The 21,207-nt window shown below is 34.4% G+C and overlaps 1 protein-coding gene across 4 annotated transcripts in view; it reads left to right on the forward strand.

Moving 5' to 3' along the window:
• Positions 1 to 21,207, forward strand: part of CEP350 (centrosomal protein 350) — a 160,223-nt gene that overhangs the window by 42,630 nt on the left and 96,386 nt on the right. For 2 of the 4 annotated variants that reach the window (XM_014739626.3, XM_005609758.4), the window contains exons 7-14: positions 1,901 to 2,014; positions 4,893 to 5,006; positions 8,858 to 9,004; positions 10,268 to 10,923; positions 11,723 to 11,844; positions 15,011 to 16,071; positions 17,513 to 17,663; positions 19,361 to 19,533. In XM_014739626.3, coding sequence (XP_014595112.2) covers positions 1,901 to 2,014; positions 4,893 to 5,006; positions 8,858 to 9,004; positions 10,268 to 10,923; positions 11,723 to 11,844; positions 15,011 to 16,071; positions 17,513 to 17,663; positions 19,361 to 19,533 — 2,538 coding nt within the window. The remainder of the gene's footprint in view (positions 1 to 1,900; positions 2,015 to 4,892; positions 5,007 to 8,857; positions 9,005 to 10,267; positions 10,924 to 11,722; positions 11,845 to 15,010; positions 16,072 to 17,512; positions 17,664 to 19,360; positions 19,534 to 21,207) is intronic. The other 2 variants (XM_014739627.3, XM_070267826.1) reach the window with 1 other exon arrangement.

A 21,207-nucleotide genomic window follows, 5' to 3' on the forward strand; every position in this document is an offset into this window, starting at 1 on the left:
CTGGTAAGAAAGTGGACAAAGAATGGAAATAAAGTCTAGGGGACAGAAAGAGAAACTGAAACAGATATTGAAAGCTTCTTAAAGTTAACTTACAAATAAAGATGCAAATATAAAGCGAGGCTCCCATAGAGATACATGTTTCCTAAAGAGGAGAGGAGAAAAAATGGTAAGTTTGAATGTAGAGAGATGGGATGGGGGTGATGGTGAAGAGAACAGTTGAAAGAGAAAGAGATTTTCATAGAACTGCCTCACTTTCTTATTACAAACTCTATCTTGTGGTAGACTGAACACTTTGTAAATTTATTCCTTATATAGATATAGGCATAATTTTGTGCCACTTGTCACAAATGTCAGGTGAAATTAAGCTTATACTATTGTGCCCAAGAGCTGAATAGATTATTTTCTATTAGACATGTAATTAATTTACCAGTACGTTTTATTTAACACCTCTAAAGTGATTTTAACAATTTTTGACTCCAGCCTATTCTTTACATTGATTTTAATTTTACAAATATTTATTGGCTGCCAATTATTTGGTAAGTTGAGCCCATCTGAAAGTATAATTCTTTATACTACTCTGGTTATCACGCAAATTCATTATTTTATTATTTTTCAAAATAACATTTCAAGTTCAGTGTATTTCTTAAAGAGTAGTGATAAATGTGAAGTAGGAAATTAGGATGATAATTCCTAAGAAATAGTACATGTGTAAAGTTTGTTGATAAACTGAACAAGTATATTTTAAAGACCTGTTTTCCACGTTTTGGGTTCATTTTGCCTGTGTGATGGTAGTAAATAATGCTTGTCTTCAAAGAAAAGAAGAATGAATAGTGTCGTCTCTTTCTTAGTCTTGAGAAGGATAGTTTGTATCTGCGAAATCCATGATTTGTGATTGACATTCTTTTATCATTTAATTTAGTGCTTCTTATTTTCTAATCTTTTTGAACAAATATGTATTACTTTATCTCACTTAAGCTTACTTTTTCCAAAGAGTATTTGTCAACACATTATGTGGTAGCTAATTTTATACATTCCTCTTTTAAAAGCTTATAAAACTGCTCAGTGTCACTAGTTATTAGGGAAACACAAATCAAGACCACATTGAGCTATCGTTACACACCTCCTAGGGTGACCATAATAAAAAAGACAGAGAATAACAAGTGTTGGTGAGAATGTGGAGAAATTGAAGGCTTCGTACATTGCACATTGCTGATGAGAGTGTAAAATGGTACAGCTGCTTTAGAAAACATTTTGGCAGTTCCTCAGAAACTGAGAACCATAGTTGCCATAGCACTTCCACTCCTAGGTATAATACCCAAGGGAATTGAGAACCTGTGTCCACGCAAAACTTGGACAGGAAATGTTCATAACAGCATTATTAATAATAGGCCAAAAGTAGAAACAACCCAAGTGTCCATCAGCTGATGAATGGATAAACAAATGTTGGTATTTCCATACAATGGAATGTTATTTGGCAGTAAAAAGTAATAAAGCTTTGATACACATTATATGGTGGATGAACTTTGAAAACATTGTGCTTAAGTGAAAGCAGCCAGACATGAAAAGCCATGTGTTGTATGAGTCTATTTATATGAATAAATTAAATGACCAGAATAGGCAAATCCGTAAAGATAGAAAATAGATTAGTAGTTCCCAGGGAAGAGAGAAAGTTGTGTGGGGAGTGACAGCTAAGGGGTACAGGGTTTCTTTTCAGGGTGATGCAGTGCTTTGGAATTAGCTAGTGATGATAGTTGCAAAGCTTTGTGAATATACTAAAAACCACTGAGTTGTGAAATTCACAAGTGAATTTTATAGTATGTTAATTACATCTCACTTAAAACAGTAAAACAAAACTTATAAAGTAACTGTGATAAGAATGTTTGTTGTTGGTATGTATTAGGCTTCAATCCTTCTGAGACCAAGATTCGAACACCTGATGGGAAAGTGTGGCAGGAGGCTGAGTTTCAAAACATGAGTAGAGAACTGTATCGAGACTTAGCGCTTCACTTTGCAGGTGAGAGTAGAGCTTTCTTAGATTTTGAGTGTTTTATCATGCATGCTAACTTATAATATTTAAACATAAAATTGTCCCCAAACTAAAGATATTTCCCTTTTCTAACTGCATGGTATACTAAAGTAGTAGTGGTTTCAGTCATAAGGCTCTCTTAGCTTCTAGGCTCTGCTCCAGGGTTAAAATTAGCATACATGGCTGATGAGACAGAAGCTAGGCTATTTTTAAACTGAGGGACTTTCAGTCAGGCCTGTCTGATTTGAAGGAAACATAGCAGAGTCTAGTTGAAGTTGACTTCTGCTAGATCTCTGAGATGTTTGAAATGATTAGTAATTTGGCAGGCAGCAGATAAGGCGATACTAACATGGGGGCAAAGTGCAGAAAGAAAAATGAACGTTACAGGAAGGGAATAATGTTAGACAGTTGGAAATAGGAGGAGCTTATGGAAGATTGGAAGAGGGAAATAGGAAGGTCAGACTCCTAATGTTACTATTTATTGAACACCTAGTATGATTTTGGTCAAGATGCTAGGTACTTAGGTTTTTATATTTTTTACAGTTGAGGAAATGGAGGATCAAAGAGTAGTTTTCCCACAGTTGCATAGAGTAGTTAAAAATTGAACCCAAGATTCAAAACCAGCTCTGTCTGACTCTAAAGCCTGAGATGTTTTTAGTAAGCCCCCACAGAGAGTCTGCTAATAAATTTTGTGGCATTAACTGTCCAGTCCAGTTTTCCTACTATTATTATTATTGGAATACTATATTCAGAAATTTTTTCCTCATGTGGGGAGGAAGTATAATGTAATAGTTAACAGCAAGGATTATGGGATCAGCTTTCTGTCTTGTGGTGGGTGAACTCTGTGCTCCGAGATAAGACCAACCCATCTACTTGTGTTTTAGATTCCGTTTGCTCTTGTGTGTTTAAGGACATTTCTTCAGCCCTGTTTTCTTTCTTTTGCATCTTCAAGTTTTCGCTGTCTATGAAGTTATGTCCATGAACATACTGTTTGATAACATGCTGTTATCTCAGCCATCGTGAAAGAACCCCTCTTTTGGCCATACTCTCTTCAGCTTTGCCTTGTTTCTCTCCTTTTATTTATAGCAAAACTTCAAAAAGTTGGGTTGTACTCATTGTCTCCAATTTTTCTCCTCCCTTTTATTCTTGAATTGTTTCTATTAGGTTTTTGCTCCTACTTCTCTGTGGACTGTTGTTATCAAGATCATCAAAGACTTCCACATTGCAAAGTCCAATGTGTAATTGTCATTTGTCATCTTACTTGATCTCTCAGCAACATTGGACATGTCTAATCACTTTTTCCTTGAAACTCTTCGCTTGACATCTAGGATACCATAAGCGTTTGGTTTTCCTCCTAAGTCTAGCTGCTCCTTTTCGGTTGTTTTTTTCCTGACTCCCTCATGCCTTGGTCTCAGTGCTTGGATCTATCTTTCTTTCTCTCTTTTCTTTCCCTCTCTTTCTCTTTTTTTCTTTTTCCTTTTTAAAATTCTTTTTTATTTATCTACATACAAACTAGGCAAGCTCATCTAGTCTCAGGGCTTTAAATATTCTTTGTTGCTGATGATTCCCAAATTTGTGTCTCTGGCCCAGACTTCTCCTAGCTCAGACTCTTATATCCAGTTGCTAACTCCACAGCTCCCCTGTGTATATAATAAGTTTCTCAAGCTTACTATATACAAAATGGAGCGAGCCAGCTAAGCAAATGGGGTCATGACACACCCTTTAAACTTACTCTACTGGTAGTCTCTCCATCTCAGTTAATCCTCTCCTTCTAATTGTTTAGGCCCAAAATCTTGAGTCATCCCTGACCCCTCTATTTCTCTCATACCTTATATCTAATAGTCTCAGAAATACATCTAAAATTTAGACCACTTTCCCCACTACTGTCACTTACCTAGGTCCAAGCCACCGTCAGTCTCTTGCCTGGATTACTGCAGTAGCCTTCTAACTGGTTTCCTTGCTTCTGCCCTTCTTCTGATGAGTCTGTTCTTATCACAGCTGCTAAAGTAAGCTTGTTAAAATTTAATTTACATCATATGGCTCCTTTGCACAAAATCTTCCAAAAATGTCTCATCTCATTCTTGAGTAAAACCTGAAGTTCTTCTGGCCCTCCATTATGTCTCTAACCTTAGTTCTTACTACTCCTCTCTTTGCTCATTTACTCTGGCTCTCCTTGCTGTCTCTCTTAGACACTAAATATGCTTCTGCCTTAGGGCCTTTGACTCACACCTGCTTTGATTTTGCCCAGAATGCAGAGTTCTCTATGTATTTTAAAGTACATTTATTCAGATCTGTAATTGAGGTTAATTTTCAAATTTATATGTATAGTCAGTATATTCTCCCAGATTGAAGTTTTAAAATTAGTGAATAGTAATTTATATGTGAAATGCCTTGACATATTTCACTAGCATAACCATAAAAAACCCTAATTTAGGAATACTACATTAAGTATTTTATAAAGTTTTATTGTAAAAGTTTGTGAATATCTCAGTTACTTAGGAATTTGTAAATGAAATAGGAATCTGTGAAAGTACTCACCTCTGAGATTCTATAAATGATATGCTCCTGGCTTGGAAGGCATTACTGTTGCAGTGGCTTCTATTTGTGAAAGTGAGGTAAATTCCTCAAGGGTTTCCTGAAAAAAATAACAAAGAATTGGAACCTAACAGTGGAGTAGTGATAATCTTTAGACCTTTCCATAAGAGGAGTTGGTATTGGTAGCTTATGGGTCATAGAAGTAGCCTCAGTGAAGGTTTCTTTCTCCCTACCTAAATCATATACTTTATACTGATTTTTATACTGGGGGAAGGATGAGTGAGTGGGTAGGAATCATATGATATTTGCTGTAAATGTTTCTGCTTTTCAGATGATATCTCTATGAAAGAGAAACCTGCTGAAAAAAGTAAAGAGAAGAAAGTGGTTAAGCCAGTACGAAAAGTCCAAAAGGTAACACAGTTATCAAGTCCAGAATGCAAAACAGGTTAGTTTTCTTAATATCATGTCTATCCTAAAGTTACATATTATTGAAATGGCATCTAGATGGAAATAAATGTTTGTTAACCAGATGTTCTCATTGTTTGGCACATATAAAAATTCAACACATTTTATGTATCATTATTTTATGTATGTGTGTTTTATTGAGGTAGAATTGACGCAGAATAAACTGTACATAAATTAGAATATATAGTTTGATAAGTTTTCATATATGTGTGTCTCATGAAACCATATGTTCACCATGATACTGAACACATCTATCACCCCCCAAATTTTTTCCATCATTATTTTTAATAGAAATTAATCAGATTAGAGGTAATGATTTTTATGTAGTGAACTTTTATATACAAAGGGATTGCTTATGACTGTCACTAAGTCCCTTCACTTATTCTTATAAAAGAATTAATGTTGCATAAGCAAAATATGGCAGTCCAATCTCGTAGCGGTCAGGCTGGACTGTGATTAGATCAAGCATGGGAAAAAGAGAATTCCTTAATTCCATAGTGATCAGTACTTCAGGTTCAATCCAGACTGCCTGGATTTATAACCTAGCTCTGTCATGTCTAGCTTTGTTCCTTTGGTAAATGAGTTAATTTTAGTGTCCTTTGATTTCCCTATATATAAAATAGGAAAGCAGTAATTACTTCTCTCACAAGGTTGTTGTGAGAACTAAAATAGTTAATACCTAAAAGGATTCAATATAGTTGTACCTGGCACATGGTAAGCACTCAAATGTTAGGTATGATTCCATTAATAATAATTGTTATTTCTGTCTGTACTATAAATGGCTATTTGGCGTGTCATATTCATGTCTGGATAATTTGGGCTGCGAGAGTGGAGAAAGTTGGAAACTTGTCACTTTCAGTTTGGTGACATTCGCAATCGATCATATATTCATTCATTATGCAAATATTTTTGAGTATTTGCTATATGTGATACGTTGTGCTAGCCTAAGCTTAGGCAATACAGTGGTAAGCAGGATGTACATAGCCCCTGCTCTCCTGGAACTTATAATCCTGTCTGGAACACAGTAGATGTGTAGTTACCATAAAGTGTGATGAATGTATGGTAGGGGATGTACAAAGTCTTATGGGAACATGGAGCAGGAGTGATGGGGCACTGGTTTTTGACCAGGCACTTGTTTTTCTGGTCATAGACTATAATCAATAGAGTGGCAAATAACATATTTTGTGGGTACCCATTGTTAACTCTAGATGTCATAATAGAATGACCCTGGCTATATACAAATAAAAAATAAAATTTTATAGGAACATGAATTATCTGAATGTAAACTAAACTAATTCTTACATTTAAAAAATATGACAAAGTATTATTTTTCATGTGATGTTAAATAATACTCTTGTCAGGGGCATAGTTTGAAATGAAGCACTGGGACCACAATAACTTATAAACACTGATCTTGGATTGTATTACCCAGTTTTGTGGTAGGCTAATTCCCATGTCTGCACTGTGGCAATGACTGAGACACAGAGTCATTAAATGTGCTAAAGCTGTATTAATAGTTTATCTACAATGAAAATCCTCTTTTTCTACCAATGACTCCATGAGACTGTTCCAGAAAGCCAGAATTTAGAAATAACCACCCAGCATATTCAGAAGCCAAGTTATAAATAACTACCTGGTATAGTGCTTACTTTTTTTTTTTTTTTGCTGAGGAAGATTCACTCTGAGCTAACATCTGTTGTCAGTCTTCCACTTCTTTTTTGGTCGAGGAAGATTAGCCCTGAGCTAACATCTGTGCCAATCATCCTCTTCCTCTATTTTGTATGTGGGTCGCCACCACAGTGTGGCTGATGAGTGGTGTATATCCACACCTGGGATCCAAACCCACAAACCCAGGCTTCTGAAGCAGAGTGTGCCGAACTTAACCATTATGCCATGGGGCCAGCCCTGTGGTTGCTTGCTTTTGATTCAGAAAATTAAGCTGCAATTCAAGAGAAGCCTGTTCTCTCATTTTGCTTAAGAACATAAAGATTGAGCAATAGACTTAAAACCTTTTAAATATTTTAGATAGACTGTTTAAGGTTATTAAGAAGATAGGAAAACGTTTCTAAAGTAAACAGCACACATTTCTAATTCATGGCTCTTTATAATTTCTTTAAAACAATGCTTCCATTTAAACTTTCAAACTAAAACCCTTTTAAAAGAAACCCTAAATGGAATGTATTTTGTTATAAATACAAAAGAATAGCATCACAGAAAACTTGAAAAATAGAAGAAAACAGATCAAACCACTGCCTTTCTTAAATAAAGTACTAGTAGTATTTTGTGTATTTCTTTATAGTAGTTTTAAAATCATAATTGTAAGTGATTGTAATCATTATATACATAAAATTTAATCTTTTTCCCTTATCTTACTGCAAGAACATTTCTGTTATTTCTTATGGAAATTATAATTTGAAATGGCCACATAGCACTCCATCTAGTAGAAACATAGTTTAACTATTTGCCACTCTTTAATATTTAGGCTACTTCTGATATTATGAAAAATTATACAGTGAATATTTTTATTTTTTTCTTTCTATTGGATATATTTCTCTTCCTTGGATTATTTGATTAAGGGGAATGAACACTTTAGGGGTCCCTAACATGTAATACTATGGTTTTTTTTTTTAAGGAAACTATATCCACTTATATTTCTACCATAATTGTATAAGTAGAATGATTTTATTGTGATTTTATCAGCTTTGGCTATGAATGTAAAAGTATTTTTTTCTAGTTTAATTAAAGTGTTACTTCATTATTTTTATTTTCATTCCAGTTCTTATATTACTTTGCATTTAAGTACTTTTATATATTTATTTTATGTTTACTTTTTATGGTTTCTATTTTATAAACAGTCTTTCAAGTCATGTTTTTTAAGTTATTCTATTTTGAGATGGTCTAATTTTAATTTTTTTACAGTCTGAAAGTAGTAAATGAAAAGTTTTTCTCTTGGTAGACGGCCGTATTTATTGGTACATACTTTTATAATAAGGGTAATTTAAAATTTTGACAATATTTGCTTTTTGAGCATCCTTGTTTTTTTGTTTTGGTGTATATCTGTAAAATGTGAAATTCCCTGTAATACCATCCCTTTAAAGGTAATTGCTACTAACTGTTTGTTATATGTTTTTTCAGATATTTTTCTTATACTTAGATTAAGTCATTTGTTCATTCAGCAAACATACGCTTTACTCTCTGCCAGATATTTTCCCAGTATTGGTAAATGAAACCCTTATTATAGTTAAGACATATTTTTGTTCTGTGCCAAAATTGGTAGGTTCACTGCCCTGGTTCTTGAGGTTTCAGAAATCATTAACAGGGGCCGGCCCTGTGGCATAGTGATTAAGTTTGGTGCACTTGGCTTTAGTGGCCCGGGTTTGTAGGTTTGGATCTTAGGCGCAGACTTACACCACTTGTCAGCTATGCTGAGATGGTGACCCACATACAAAATAGAGGAAGATTAGCACAAATGTTGGCTCAGGGCTAATCTTCCTCAAGGCAAAAAAAAGAGGAAGATTAGCAACAGATGTTAGCTCAGGGCAAATCTTCCTCACCAAAAAAAGAAAAGAAGAAGAAGAAGAAATTATTAATGTTTGGTACTTAACTTTCAAAGCATTTTATACTTATTTGAGATGTATGGGTAAATCGAGATGTAAACAAACTCTTAATTGATTTTGGGGACTTAGGGTTAAAAATAAAATTAGATTGTAAACCTTTTGACTTTGGCATAAGCTAAGCATAAGATTAATTACAAAACCTGTGTGGTTGAGTAGATATACTTCTTACACCTACAATTTAAGTTTTAAATTCAATCCTATATATATATTTTAGGTAGCAGTCGTCTGATAAGTACATCTTCATGGCGAGATGGGCAAAAATTAGTAAAGAAGATTCTGGGACCTGCACCCAGAATGGAGCAAAAAGAGCGAAGAACAGCGTCAAGTGACAGAAGTGGAAGAGAAAGAACTACTAAATCTGGTGAGTGATTTAATTATTAAGTTAAATTATCTCAATAATTAAAATTGTTGAGAAAAGCAGTAAAAGTTGCTTGTGTAAGTGCTTAGAAAAGGTGAAAATGCTCTTTTGAGAATGCTTTAAGACTTTGCTTTATAATTGTGAGTGTAGCTTGAAAAGGAGGAAGTGTTCTGTTGGGCTTGTCTGTGGATAATCTCTGCAAATAAGTATTATGGTGATCTTTATTAAGAATTATGTTTGTGTTTATTAATTACAGTTAGCTGTCATTATGAATAGCAAAACATCATTTAATCAAATCTTATTAGACTTTAGGGACCTTAACAGAATCAAGTCTGATGTCTTATCCCTACATAAACAAACGCAGGTAGAGTCACAAGGTTGGTTATTTTATTTGACAGATTAGGAAACAGGCCTTGAGAGAGCGGTAATTTTTCTCAAGGGTGTACAGTCTGTGGGTGGCAAAATGTGATCTAGGATCCACAACTCTTTAGTTTGACCCTCAAGTCCATTGCTTTTCTCTTTTCAAAATATTTTGAATCTATTTGAAATAACTAGTCACTTTTTCACGAACACTAATTTTGGGAAATGAAATATAAATACCTCTAGGCCAGCTTTCCTTTTCAGTAGCAAAATTTCCCTCAATTAATTTGTGCTTCTGGGATGGATTCAGTAAGAGAGAGAATTGCAACTATAATTTGGCATATGGAAGTGAATATATACTTTGTATTTGCTCCTCTTCACTTTCATCTAGCTTGTAGAAAAACTCATGTGCATTCTCAGTCTAAAAGTAAGCCACATCAACAAACATTCAGATGATAAAATGATTGTTTTCTATATATTTAATTTTTTCTGTTATTCATTGGAAAGTTATGGCAGCTTAACATTGTTGGTTTTTTAACAACTGTATTGGGGATCTGGGGAGGGAGAGAAATAGCAACATTAAATATGCACATGAGAGAGAATTAGTAATTATTAATAGTTAAATATTCACATCAACAGTAAGATCTGTGCTTATTTCAGATATATTAAAAGATGCATTTTTTTTAAAATGCCAAGGAAGTATAGTTTTTCAGAAGATTGAAATTCTCTTACTGCTAAAAAAAAAGGTGTTTTTCTTTTTTTCTCTAATATTCTTTAGAAGACTTTATAGAATATTTGAATTTGAGTTTAGGATAAAGTGAAATTCCATAATTTTCTCATTAGTGCAATAAATCTTAGGAATGAGTATAGAATTTTAATACATCACTAACAGTTCATACTTTGCAGGAGGTCGTATTGGAAGAGCAGAATCTGATCCCAGGCTGGATGTGTTACATAGACATCTTCCACGAAATTCAGAACGTTCGAGAAGTAGAGTTCGGTCTGAAAATAATATAAAGAAATTAGCTCCATCTCTTCCAGATAATAAACAGGAAGAAAATCCTGCCTTAAATAAGGACTTTTTACCTGTTGAAATTCGTGGAATTCTTGATGACCTACAATTGGATTCTACAGCTCGGGCTACAAAGCAAGAGATCGGAGAGTCACAAAATCAGAAGTCATCAGCACCAGTACAAGCTCCTAGGAGTCATAGCCCAGTAAAAAGAAAGCCTGATAAAATAACAGCTAATGAAGATCCCCCTGTTACTTCCAAAAAGCGCCACTATGACACAGATGAAGTGCGACAGTACATTGTTAGGCAGCAGGAGGAAAGGAAAAGGAAGCAAAATGAAGAGAAGAAGGCTCAAAAGGAGGCCACTGAGCAGAAGAACAAACGATTACAGGAGCTCTACCGGAAGCAGAAAGAAGCCTTGGCTAAAGTGAAAAGTGTGCCTCCTGAGCCATCAGCCACTAGGAGACTGCAGGAAACCTACTCCACATTGCTACTAGAAAAGACCTTGCTCGAAGAGCCGACTCATCAGCATGTTACCCAGGAAACACAGGTAGTAGGAGTGACAGAATACAGAGGGCAGTAATTCATTGTTAGGAAAAACTTATTTGCTGTACTATTTAAAAAGTACCTACTGCTCCTAATATTCAGACATATGCTCAAACAATATTTGTAATAATGATGGTCTTTCATGAAATTTATTTTATGTGAAGAGTAGTTTGATAAATATGATTGAAAGTAAGTCCTCAATTAGGGTTTCCTAGAGTGATTGTTAGTGATCTCTTTTCTTCTCATCATTGCTATTAGTTACAATCGTGCCTAGTTTTCATTTTATTACTAAGCAAGTAAAGTTAGATTATGTTAATAAAAAGCTTAGTTTGTGATCTATGCTGAAAAGAGAATATCCTACTTTAGTGTAATAATTTTATGAGTACTGCTACTGTTTTTAAGAATAATAAGAATAAGATTGAGTACGTGTCATGTGCCACATACTATTTTAAAGGTTTTACAGATTTAAGCGTCAGTAAATCCTCGTAACCTCAAGAAGGGTAGGTACTGTTGGTATTTCTACTTATTATTTGAAAAAACTGAGATTTAGAAAGAGTATTACTTCCTCCAAATTATACAGTTAGTATCAGGTGTCGTTGTTGGATTTCAGATGTAATTTTACTATTAAATTGTAGTGGCTGTTTTTAAGACAAACTAAATTTGAATTGATTTTATTTGAGAGAAAAAAGCCCCTACCTTTCATAATCTTGGTAAAGTTCAGGTGACTTAATATGTCTCTTATGTGCTTCCTGAATATATCTTTGTGATGAGAGTCAGATAAATTTGATGTCCTTTTCTCCTAGACCAGACCAGGGTATCAACCATCTGGAGAATCTGACAAAGAAAACAAAGTGCAGGAACGTCCCCCAAGTGCATCTTCCAGTAGCGACATGTCTCTGTCAGAACCTTCACAGCCTCTTGCAAGGTAAAAAGGGGAGAATGAAAGATGCTTAAGGTTCTCTCTTTCCATGGAATTCAGTATAGTGGTTTATGCTCAGTGAATTTTGTTGACTGACCTTCTGTGTGAACAAGTTTATTTAGAAATTGGTTAATATCTTCTTACACTTAATACTTATACTTAAGCATGGTGTACATCTATCCTTACTGCATGCCCTGCTCTATCGTTCAACTCTTAGCTGTCCTTTAATAGCCAATGTAAACGTCAGCTCCTGGGGATCACCTGCAGTTGGAAACATTCTTGCCTTCTCTAAAGTAAACATACAGTTAAATTTTGTTGCATGAATGAATCATGTGAAATTAATATTTTAAAGTATTTGTAGTGGATAATTTTCAAAAAGCATTTCTATATGTTACTATTCAGAATTTCTTCATATGGCTCATACCAGTTTATCCATCTTAACCTCTCAAAAGATATATTTAGATATGCATGTGAACACATGAACAAGGACTAAGAAGGGATTTGCTTTTACTTTTGGTGATCAAGAGCTATTTTACTTTATATTTTCTTTAAAAAAAAGTTTTTTGCTGTAATATATCATTTGCAATAAAGTAAAAAAAACTTTATGCATGGAAGTTAAGGTGTTTTTGAGACTGCATGGTTATAAATTATTCTTTAAAATAACCATTTGGGGAAGAGAAAGATTTTGAAACTCTTCTTTGAGAATGCACAAATAAAAATCAAATCACTTTCCAGTTTTGGCTTGATACACGCAGTCCTCTCACCCCATGGTGTCCCTGACCAATAGAGAATAATAATACTTATAAAAATAGCTAACATTTATTGAGTACTTGTTAGGTTCCAGGCACTGATCTAGGTACTTTCCTTGTATTATTTTACTTAATTCTTGTAATTCCTTAAGTTAGGCACGGTTGTTATTCCTGTTTTACGGAAGAGATAATCGAGGCCTAGAATTGAATTAACTTTCTTAAAAGTCGAAATGTTAGTGGTGGAGGTGGATTTGAACTTAAGCAGTCTGATTCCAGAAGCCTGTGCTTTTAACCACTCTGCACACTGCCTCCCAATAAGTGAATTGTTTCCTATGATTTAAGGTTGTAAATGCATTTCAAATTTTAAGCAGAAATAAACAAAAATTTTTTTGAATTTGAATACCTTTAGACAGGTGTACTTTCCAGTTCATCTCAGTCCCATTGTTGTTGTCAGACATATCCTGCTGGCTTCACGTCTTCAATTTTTACCTTTCCCTGAGTTTCCTTCTAACTCTAAACAAGTTACCCAATATTAAAAACAAACCACACATAAACAAATCCATTCCTGGACTTTATTACCTTACACATGTTCTGCTCCTTTCTTTTAATATCAGACTTCACCGACTTGTGTTATCTAACCTATTGCCTCCACTTTCTCTCTACTCATTCCTTAGCTTCCCCATTGCTGTTAATAGTTTTAACATATCTCAGTTATTTCATGTGTAAAAGCAAGCGTTTTTTTGCCTTGCCCTTCATTTCCCATCATTCTGCACTAGTTACCTGGAAAACTCCAAGTTACATATCTGACCTTGAAGATCCAACTCAAAAGTCACTTTCCTTGGCTAGCAGAGTTCATTGTTCCCTATCTACAACCTGTTGAACTTTAAATATCTTTGTATTAGTACTTACAACATTAGCTATTTATTAATCTCTTCCTTGCTAGATCTTGAGAAAATAAAGGGTAAGGATTAAGTCTTAACTGGATTAAGTCTTTCTATTTTTGTCTTCTTCTGTTCTTCTACCATCACCATGGTGTCTACCACAAAATTGGCGTTCTAAATACTTGAATTTAAAGATCTTGGATAAAAAAATCAGACTCAGCAGTGAGTTCAATGAGAAAACTCAACAATATCTTTTATATTTATAACTTCCTTTGTATTCCCATTGCTGCCAGCTTAGTTTTGGTCCTAAATAACCTCACGCCTTGCATTTGTAATAGTCTGTATTTGGTGGCATGGAATGTGTGCACTAGTCTTTTCTTCCTTCATTCCATTTTCATAGCAGCCCTTCAGTATAAAAGACTGCTACAACATAACCTCCAGCCAAGCTTTGCATGACATGGTTTTCAGTTCCCTTAACACACTGATTACCCTCTTCCAGATGATTTTTTGAACTTAATTGGTAGGACTTCCTGTTTATCCATACTAGTTTGGTCTAAGGTTGTAGCGTGTCCAAATAACTTTGAATCATAATTTGATAATTTGTTGGGTTAGCTGTGCCTCCCAACTTTCTGTCATCTGCAGATTTGATAAGCATATTTTCATGTTATCATCCAAAAGTATTGGACAAGGCCAAGGATGAAACCTCATGTTACTTTTTTCTGTGGATCTTCTTAATAGTTAATATCAGCCTTTAACCTTTCTATGTTAAGGGATACTATATATATAGTGTGAACACAGGTGTTCATCGTCTGAAAACATACATGAATTATATATAATGTCAGCTAGGACATCTTTATTCTGTTTCTAGACTTTATGGACACCCTAGCCTGTATCATCTATTTATAATTGGTACTCATAGTTTTGCATTGGTACTCAGTGTTTGATGTTCATTAATTTTTTTTAGAACTAGATTGTAATAATCCCCTTATTTCTTTAGCATGTACAATGTTAAACATAAATGTTCAACATTTATTAAATATTTGTTGGAGTAATGTATATCATACCTATATTAATATTTAATAATCTTAAGTGTTTCTCTTTTATATAACATTATTTTTAAAGGGAAGAGTAGAGCCAATGTTGTAAAGAATTTTGTCCAAAGATTTTTAAAGGTTATAATGCCTTCTCTTTAATTACTAGTTTAAAAATTATGATGTCTTAGTTGAAGAAAGCAGTTTGCAAAACAGTATGTATGATAAGGTTTCATTTTTGTGAAAATAACAGCACTAAAACACAACGTACATGTAGAAAAATGTTTGGGAAGATATAATTCTAAATGAAATATTAATAGTGCCTGTTTCTCATTGTTTAACTATGAGTGATCTTTATCGTTTTACCCTCTCCATCTGTCCTCTTTTTTTTTTTTTTTGCAGTGACTATGCATTACTCTTATATTCAGAAAAAACCCAAAACTTCAAGAAAAAATGGTGGCTTAGTTATGAGTTACTCTGTTAACTAACATATTGTGACTTTCACTTCCAGAAGGGACTTGATGGAACCTACATGGATGCAGCCTGACAGATTGAGCCCACGAGTCCACCATTCTCAACCACAGCCTCTTGTTGGAACAGCTGGAAATCTACTCTCCCATCTCTTGAGTCTAGAGCATGTAGGAATTTTGCATAAGGATTTTGAATCTGTTTTACCAACCAGGAAGAATCAAAATATGGCTTCAGGGCCATTAACTTTTACACCTCAACCTTATCTGACCTCACCAGCTCCTCATCCAGATGCCTTGTTAAAACCTAGTGCCAGCCAATATAAGAGTAAACTGGATCGTATTGAAGCCTTGAAAGCAACAGCTGCTTCTTTGTCCAGCAGGATTGAAAGTGAAGCCAAGAAATTAGCTGGGGCTAACATTAATTATGGGTCAGTGTGGAACACTGAATATGATGTGCAGCAAACACCCCAAGAAGATGGACCTTGGACCAAGGCTCTAAGTCCGCCTGTGAAAGAGGATACTGAAGATGTTTTCTCTGCCCGAATTCAAAAGATGCTGGGAACCTGTGTATCTCATGCAACTTTTGATGATGATCTTCCTGGTGTAGGTAACCTTAGTGAATTTAAAAAGCTTCCGGAGATGATAAGACCTCATAGTGCCATATCAAGCTTCAGAATGAGGTCCCCTGGTCCCAAACCAGAAGGGCTGCTGGCACAGTTGTGTAAGAGGCCGACTGACTCTTCTAGCTCTGATATGCAAGCTTGTTCTCAAGATAAAGCCAAAGTGTCTCTTGGTTCTAGCACAGATTCAGTCAGTGAGGGGCCTCTTCTTAGTGAAGGGAGTCTGTCTGAAGAAGAGGGGGGCCAGAATGGACAGCCCCCTTTGAAGGTAGCAGAAATCTTAAAAGAAAAGGAATTCTGTGCTGGAGAAAGAAATACTTATGAACCCATCAAAGAGTTTCAGAAGGAAGCTGAAAAATTCCTGCCACTTTTTGGGCACATAGGTGGCACACAAAGCAAAGGACCATGGGAAGAATTGGCAAAGGGAAGTCCACATAGTGTCATTAATATTTTTACAAAATCATATCAATTGTATGGAAAAGGTGAGAAAAATAAGCCTTCTAATATTTGTATGTTAAGATAAATTATTTCATAATTCTGTACAAGAGAATGCTTAAGTACAAATTTTCATTATTATGAGGATAAGGGAGACTTATTGTCTAAATTAATCTAAAATTATCTGCAAGCTTCAATTAGCATTGTAATTTAGTCTTAAAGACTAATTTCATTTTTTAGTTGTTATTGTCATAAAAGAATAGTTGATAGGTAGTTGTAAAAATTTTGGTCTAATTTAGAGAAATTCATAGGTGATGTTGAGCATTGGTATGTATCAAGTGCATACTAGTTTTTCTGTGGCATAGTTATATATTTAGATAGAAAATAAGTATATTTCTTAATACAGTGATTTGTGAATCCTTGGGAATATAGTGGTCAAGAATTGAGAGAGGCAACGGTAACATTTCTAATATAGAAACAAATCTGTCACTGTTTGTCAAACTAATTTGAAAAACAGTCAGACTTTGAACAGTAATGGAGCTGTATATTTGGATCCTGAAACAATTAGCTTGTAAAGTTCCCTTATTATCCCTGAGGTCCTGCACCACAACTTTCCTTTTCTATGATGAGCTCAATTCCTTTTCTCTGTTCTTCCTGCCATAGGTGGATTGCATCTGTCTTATGCTAACAGAGCCTTAGAATTTCCAAGTTGGAGTGAGGCTGAGCCTTAAGTCAGCAATTGGTGCTGTGGCTTTTTAATTTCTAGTCTACTTAGTGAGCAACTTATTTGACAAATGAATTGATTTCATCTGTTCATCTTATGCTTAATTGGATATCACACTGCATTTTCCTAGAATTCCTATTTAGCCACTTCATTATGATCTTGTGTAGACCTATATGTGCTGTTCATCTCTTTTGTTTAACATTTATTTCTATAGGTGGTAATTTTAAAGTTCTTTGGATTTTAAAGTTCTTTTGATGAAAGCAAGTTGCTTTTAAATCAACACCTTTGTTTTTTTCATAAGAAAATTGAGTTTGTTCTTAAATCTTTCTATTAGATTTTAATCAAGATTTTATAATTATACTGAAATATTTAGAGTTGAAATGATATGTTATCTGGGATTTGCTTCAAAATAATCTGTGAGGGGAGTGAGAGATGAGGGGAATAGGAAGTTTAATTGAAACTAGATTGGTCATATATTGGTAATTGTTGAAGCTGGGTGATAGATACATTGGTTTCATTATACAATTCTCTCTACTTTCATGTATGTTTGAAAATTTTCCTAATAAAAAGTTAAAAATGTATTGTTAGATATAAGGATAAATTGAAAAGTAGCACTAATAAAAGCAAACTAAAATGTCCCCATATCCACATTGTTAATCCTCTTGTTGTAGAACCACATTGTTAATCCTCTTGTTGTAGAGCACTTTGCTTGTAGTTTTTAAAATTTTTGTTTTAAAAGGCATCTCAATTATTACTTTTAACAGGGAGTGAAGACAGGTTGGAAAGAGGAATATCAGCACTGCGGCCTTTGAATGCCACCGCAACCCCTCTAAGCAGTGTTTCATATGAAGATGATTTTGTCTCCTCTCCAGGGAGTGGGACTTTGACAGAAAAAAAATCATCTCTTGAACAAAAGTAAGAATATGTTGACAATATGGAATCAAATCTGAAGAGTGAGAAAAATGTACAAATGAGAACTGTGATCTGAATATTAGTCAAATTTTACTTGTTTAAAGATGCTTGTAGAGGCTGCATAGCATAGTGGTTATTAAGAGCATGGGCTCTGGATCCAGACTGCCTGAGTTTAAATCCTGTCTCTTCTTGTTAGTTGTTTGTCTTTGGGCATATTACCAAACCTCCCTGTGCCTTAGTTTCCTTCTATGTAAAATGGGGAAAATAATAGTAACTGCTTCATAGAGTGTTATGAATATTCAGTGAAATGCAAAGTACTTACAACAGGACCTGGCACATAGTAAGCATAATGTAAGTTGTTAAATTAATCTGTGAATCCCTAGTAGAGGATAGTATTAGGAAACTATCCTGTGGTATACTAATGTAAGAAGATTAAGAAATGGTTGTCTGTGATAGAATTGAGGACGACCAGATAGATTCTTGACTCTATGATCCCAAGTAATGAGTTAATTTTTTTAATAATTGGGATAACATCTAAAATTTTGCAAAGAAAATATTATAATATTAATATTCATTGAGCACTTAATATGCAAGGCACTGAGAGGACTGAGAGGGCTTTACCTGTATGAACTCATTCTTCTAATAGCCTGATGTGATAAGGATTACTTTTACTATTCACTACTTTAGAGAAGAAACTGAAGCACCAAGGTTAAATTACTTGCACAGTCATTTAGTAAGTGGATCAAACTTTGCTAGAAAGAATTTCTCCCCTAAGTTTTGTTACCATATAAAATAATCTGTAATTATTCACATTTAATATAATTTTATTTGCACGTTACAAATTATAATCCACATAAAATTTTTGGATGATCTCTTTAAAATTAGTTATATCTAGTTGGACTAATGAAAATAAGTATTATTACAATTATAGTGCTTTTAAATTCTGAGCTCTAAAGAAAAGATTAAGTTTTTAAATGAAAACTTGAAGGATTTAATTTTGGTGACATTTAATATCAACCAATATATATGATTTATTGATTTTTGTTTGTTTGTTTTTGTTGAGGAAGATTGGTCCTGAGCTAACATCTGTTGCCAATCTTCCTCTTTTTTTTTTCTCCTCAAAGCCCCAGTGCATAGTTGTATATCCTAGTTGTAAGTCCTTCTAGTTCTTTTATGTGGGATGCCACCACAGCATGGCTTGATGACAGTGTGTAGGTCCATGCCCAGGATCTGAACTGGCGAACCTGGGCCACTGAAGCAGAGTGTGCAAACTTAACCGCTATGCCACTGGGTTGATCCCTGATTTATTGCATTTTATTTCTAGGTTGAAGTAGAACATATTAAATTATTTTTCCCTATAAGATTATCAGAAGGAAAATAATTATAATGTATGAAATTATAAATTTGAGTAGAAATTGAGGTCACATTTTCCAGTATCCAACATTTTATTTTTTCTTTTATGTGTCTGAATTGTCCATTTTTATTGGTTTCACTTCAGTAAACAATTCCCTGAGGTTTTTCTCAGTAATAAATTGAGCCATAGGGAACAGTCCAGGCTTATGGTAGTAAGAAGACAAAAAAAAAAGTGGAAGGCATCTTTGATTATAGTTATAGTCTCCTTGTGGTTAAATAGATTTTAAAATATCTATAGTTTTAGCTGCTTTTTATTTCTTTAATCACTATTATTTACTCTTTGACAGTATTGGTGGCAGCAATGTAGGCATTCCAGAGGACCATTCTAGCAGAAAGTCTGCCTGTGATCTTTCCTCTGTGGATATTACCTCCCAGCGTTCATCAGGGGTCCAGTCTGCTACATCGTCTCGTTCGTCTACTTCTTCTAAAGGAAAGAAAAGAAAAAAGGAAAAGACAGAGTGTAAGTGGAATTCTACATGGTGACTTTTTCTCTCACCATTGATTTTGTGATAGTGATCTAAAGTTATGATTTGATTCCATAAGAAGTTAGATGAATTTCTTTATGATAATATGTGATTAGCTTTCATATTGATCATTATAATAACTTTTGATATATAACATTATCATCTTTTGCTTAGTACAAAAGGACTACATTTGCAATGAAAAAAGAATAAGGATCATAGATAAACAATTGTCTAAGAAATGTAAATCTCCATTCATCCTTCTGCTCAGACATAACTACTGTTAACATTTTTGGTGCTTATTTTTCCAATAAAACATAAAACCATGCACACACACACACGTCTTTATTTAAAAAACAGAATTGAGGGGCTGGCCTCATGGCCGAGTGGTTAAGTTCATGTGCTCCGCTGCAGGCGGCCCAGTGTTTTGTTGGTTCGAATTCTGGGCGTGGACATGGCACTGCTCATCGAACCACGCTGAGGTGGCGTCCCACATGCCAGAACTAGAAGGACCCGCAACTAAGAATATACAACTGTGTACTACTGGGGGGCTTTGGGGAGAAAAAGGAAAAAAAAAAATCCTTAAAAAAAAAAAGCAGAATTGAAATCATATTGTTTTGTAACTGCTTTTTGAAAAACTTTATAGTGTATCATGTACATCTCTGAGCGTAATTAAATATAATACTCAAACTTTCTTATCTATAAAGATGATAATAGAGGCTTTGTATGGTAATTTTGAAGCTTATATGAAATTAACAAATATAATGTGTACTTAGCACAGTTGCTGGCACTCTAAGTATCTTTGAGTGATTGAGAATACCCTTCGGTCCCCTCTTACTCTTGGCTATAATTTGCTCTGTAGGCCTAGAGGTGAGAAGATGCAGTAATTTAGGCAAAGACCTCTTAAACTCACAGATGGCCCCTAGGGAATGATTTTGCTTCCAAAATTGTTTTTTTTAGTTATAAAAAATTGCTCATTGAATTGAAAAAAATGTGGGGGAGGAGAAATCAGTAAATATAGAAAGCTATTTAAAAATTAAAATATCACCTGTAATCCCGCCACCTAGAGGTAATCAGTGTTAACATTTTTAATTTAATTTAATTTTATTGTGGTAAAATATACACAAAATAAATTTTATTGTTTTAACCATTTTTAAGTGTACAGTTCAGTGCCATTAAGCACATTCACATTGTTGTGCAACCATCTCCACTATCTCCTGAACGTTTTCATCATCCCGTAATGAAACTCTGTACCCCTTGAACAGTAATTCTCCATTCCTCCCTTCCCCCAGCCCTGCTAACCACTGTTCTACTTTCTATCTCTATGAATTTGACTACTCTAGGTACTTCATTTAAGTGATATCATATTTATCCTTTTGTTTCTGGCTTATTTCGTTTAGCATAGTGTATTCTAGTTTCATCCATGTTGTAGTATGTATCAGAATGTCTGTCCTTTTTAAGGCTGAACAATATTCTGTTGTGTGTATATACCACATTTTGTTTATCCTTTAAACAGTTGATGGACATTTTAGTTGTTTCTACCTTTCGACTATTGTGAATAATGTTGCCATGAACATTTGTGTACAAATATCTGTTTGAGTCCCTGCTTTCAGTTCTTTTGTGTATACACCCAGATGTGGACTTTGTGTTTGTATGTCAATTTGTGTTTGTAT

The sequence above is a fragment of the Equus caballus genome, chromosome 5 (genome assembly GCF_041296265.1).
Source record: "Equus caballus isolate H_3958 breed thoroughbred chromosome 5, TB-T2T, whole genome shotgun sequence".
NCBI lineage: Eukaryota > Metazoa > Chordata > Mammalia > Perissodactyla > Equidae > Equus > Equus caballus.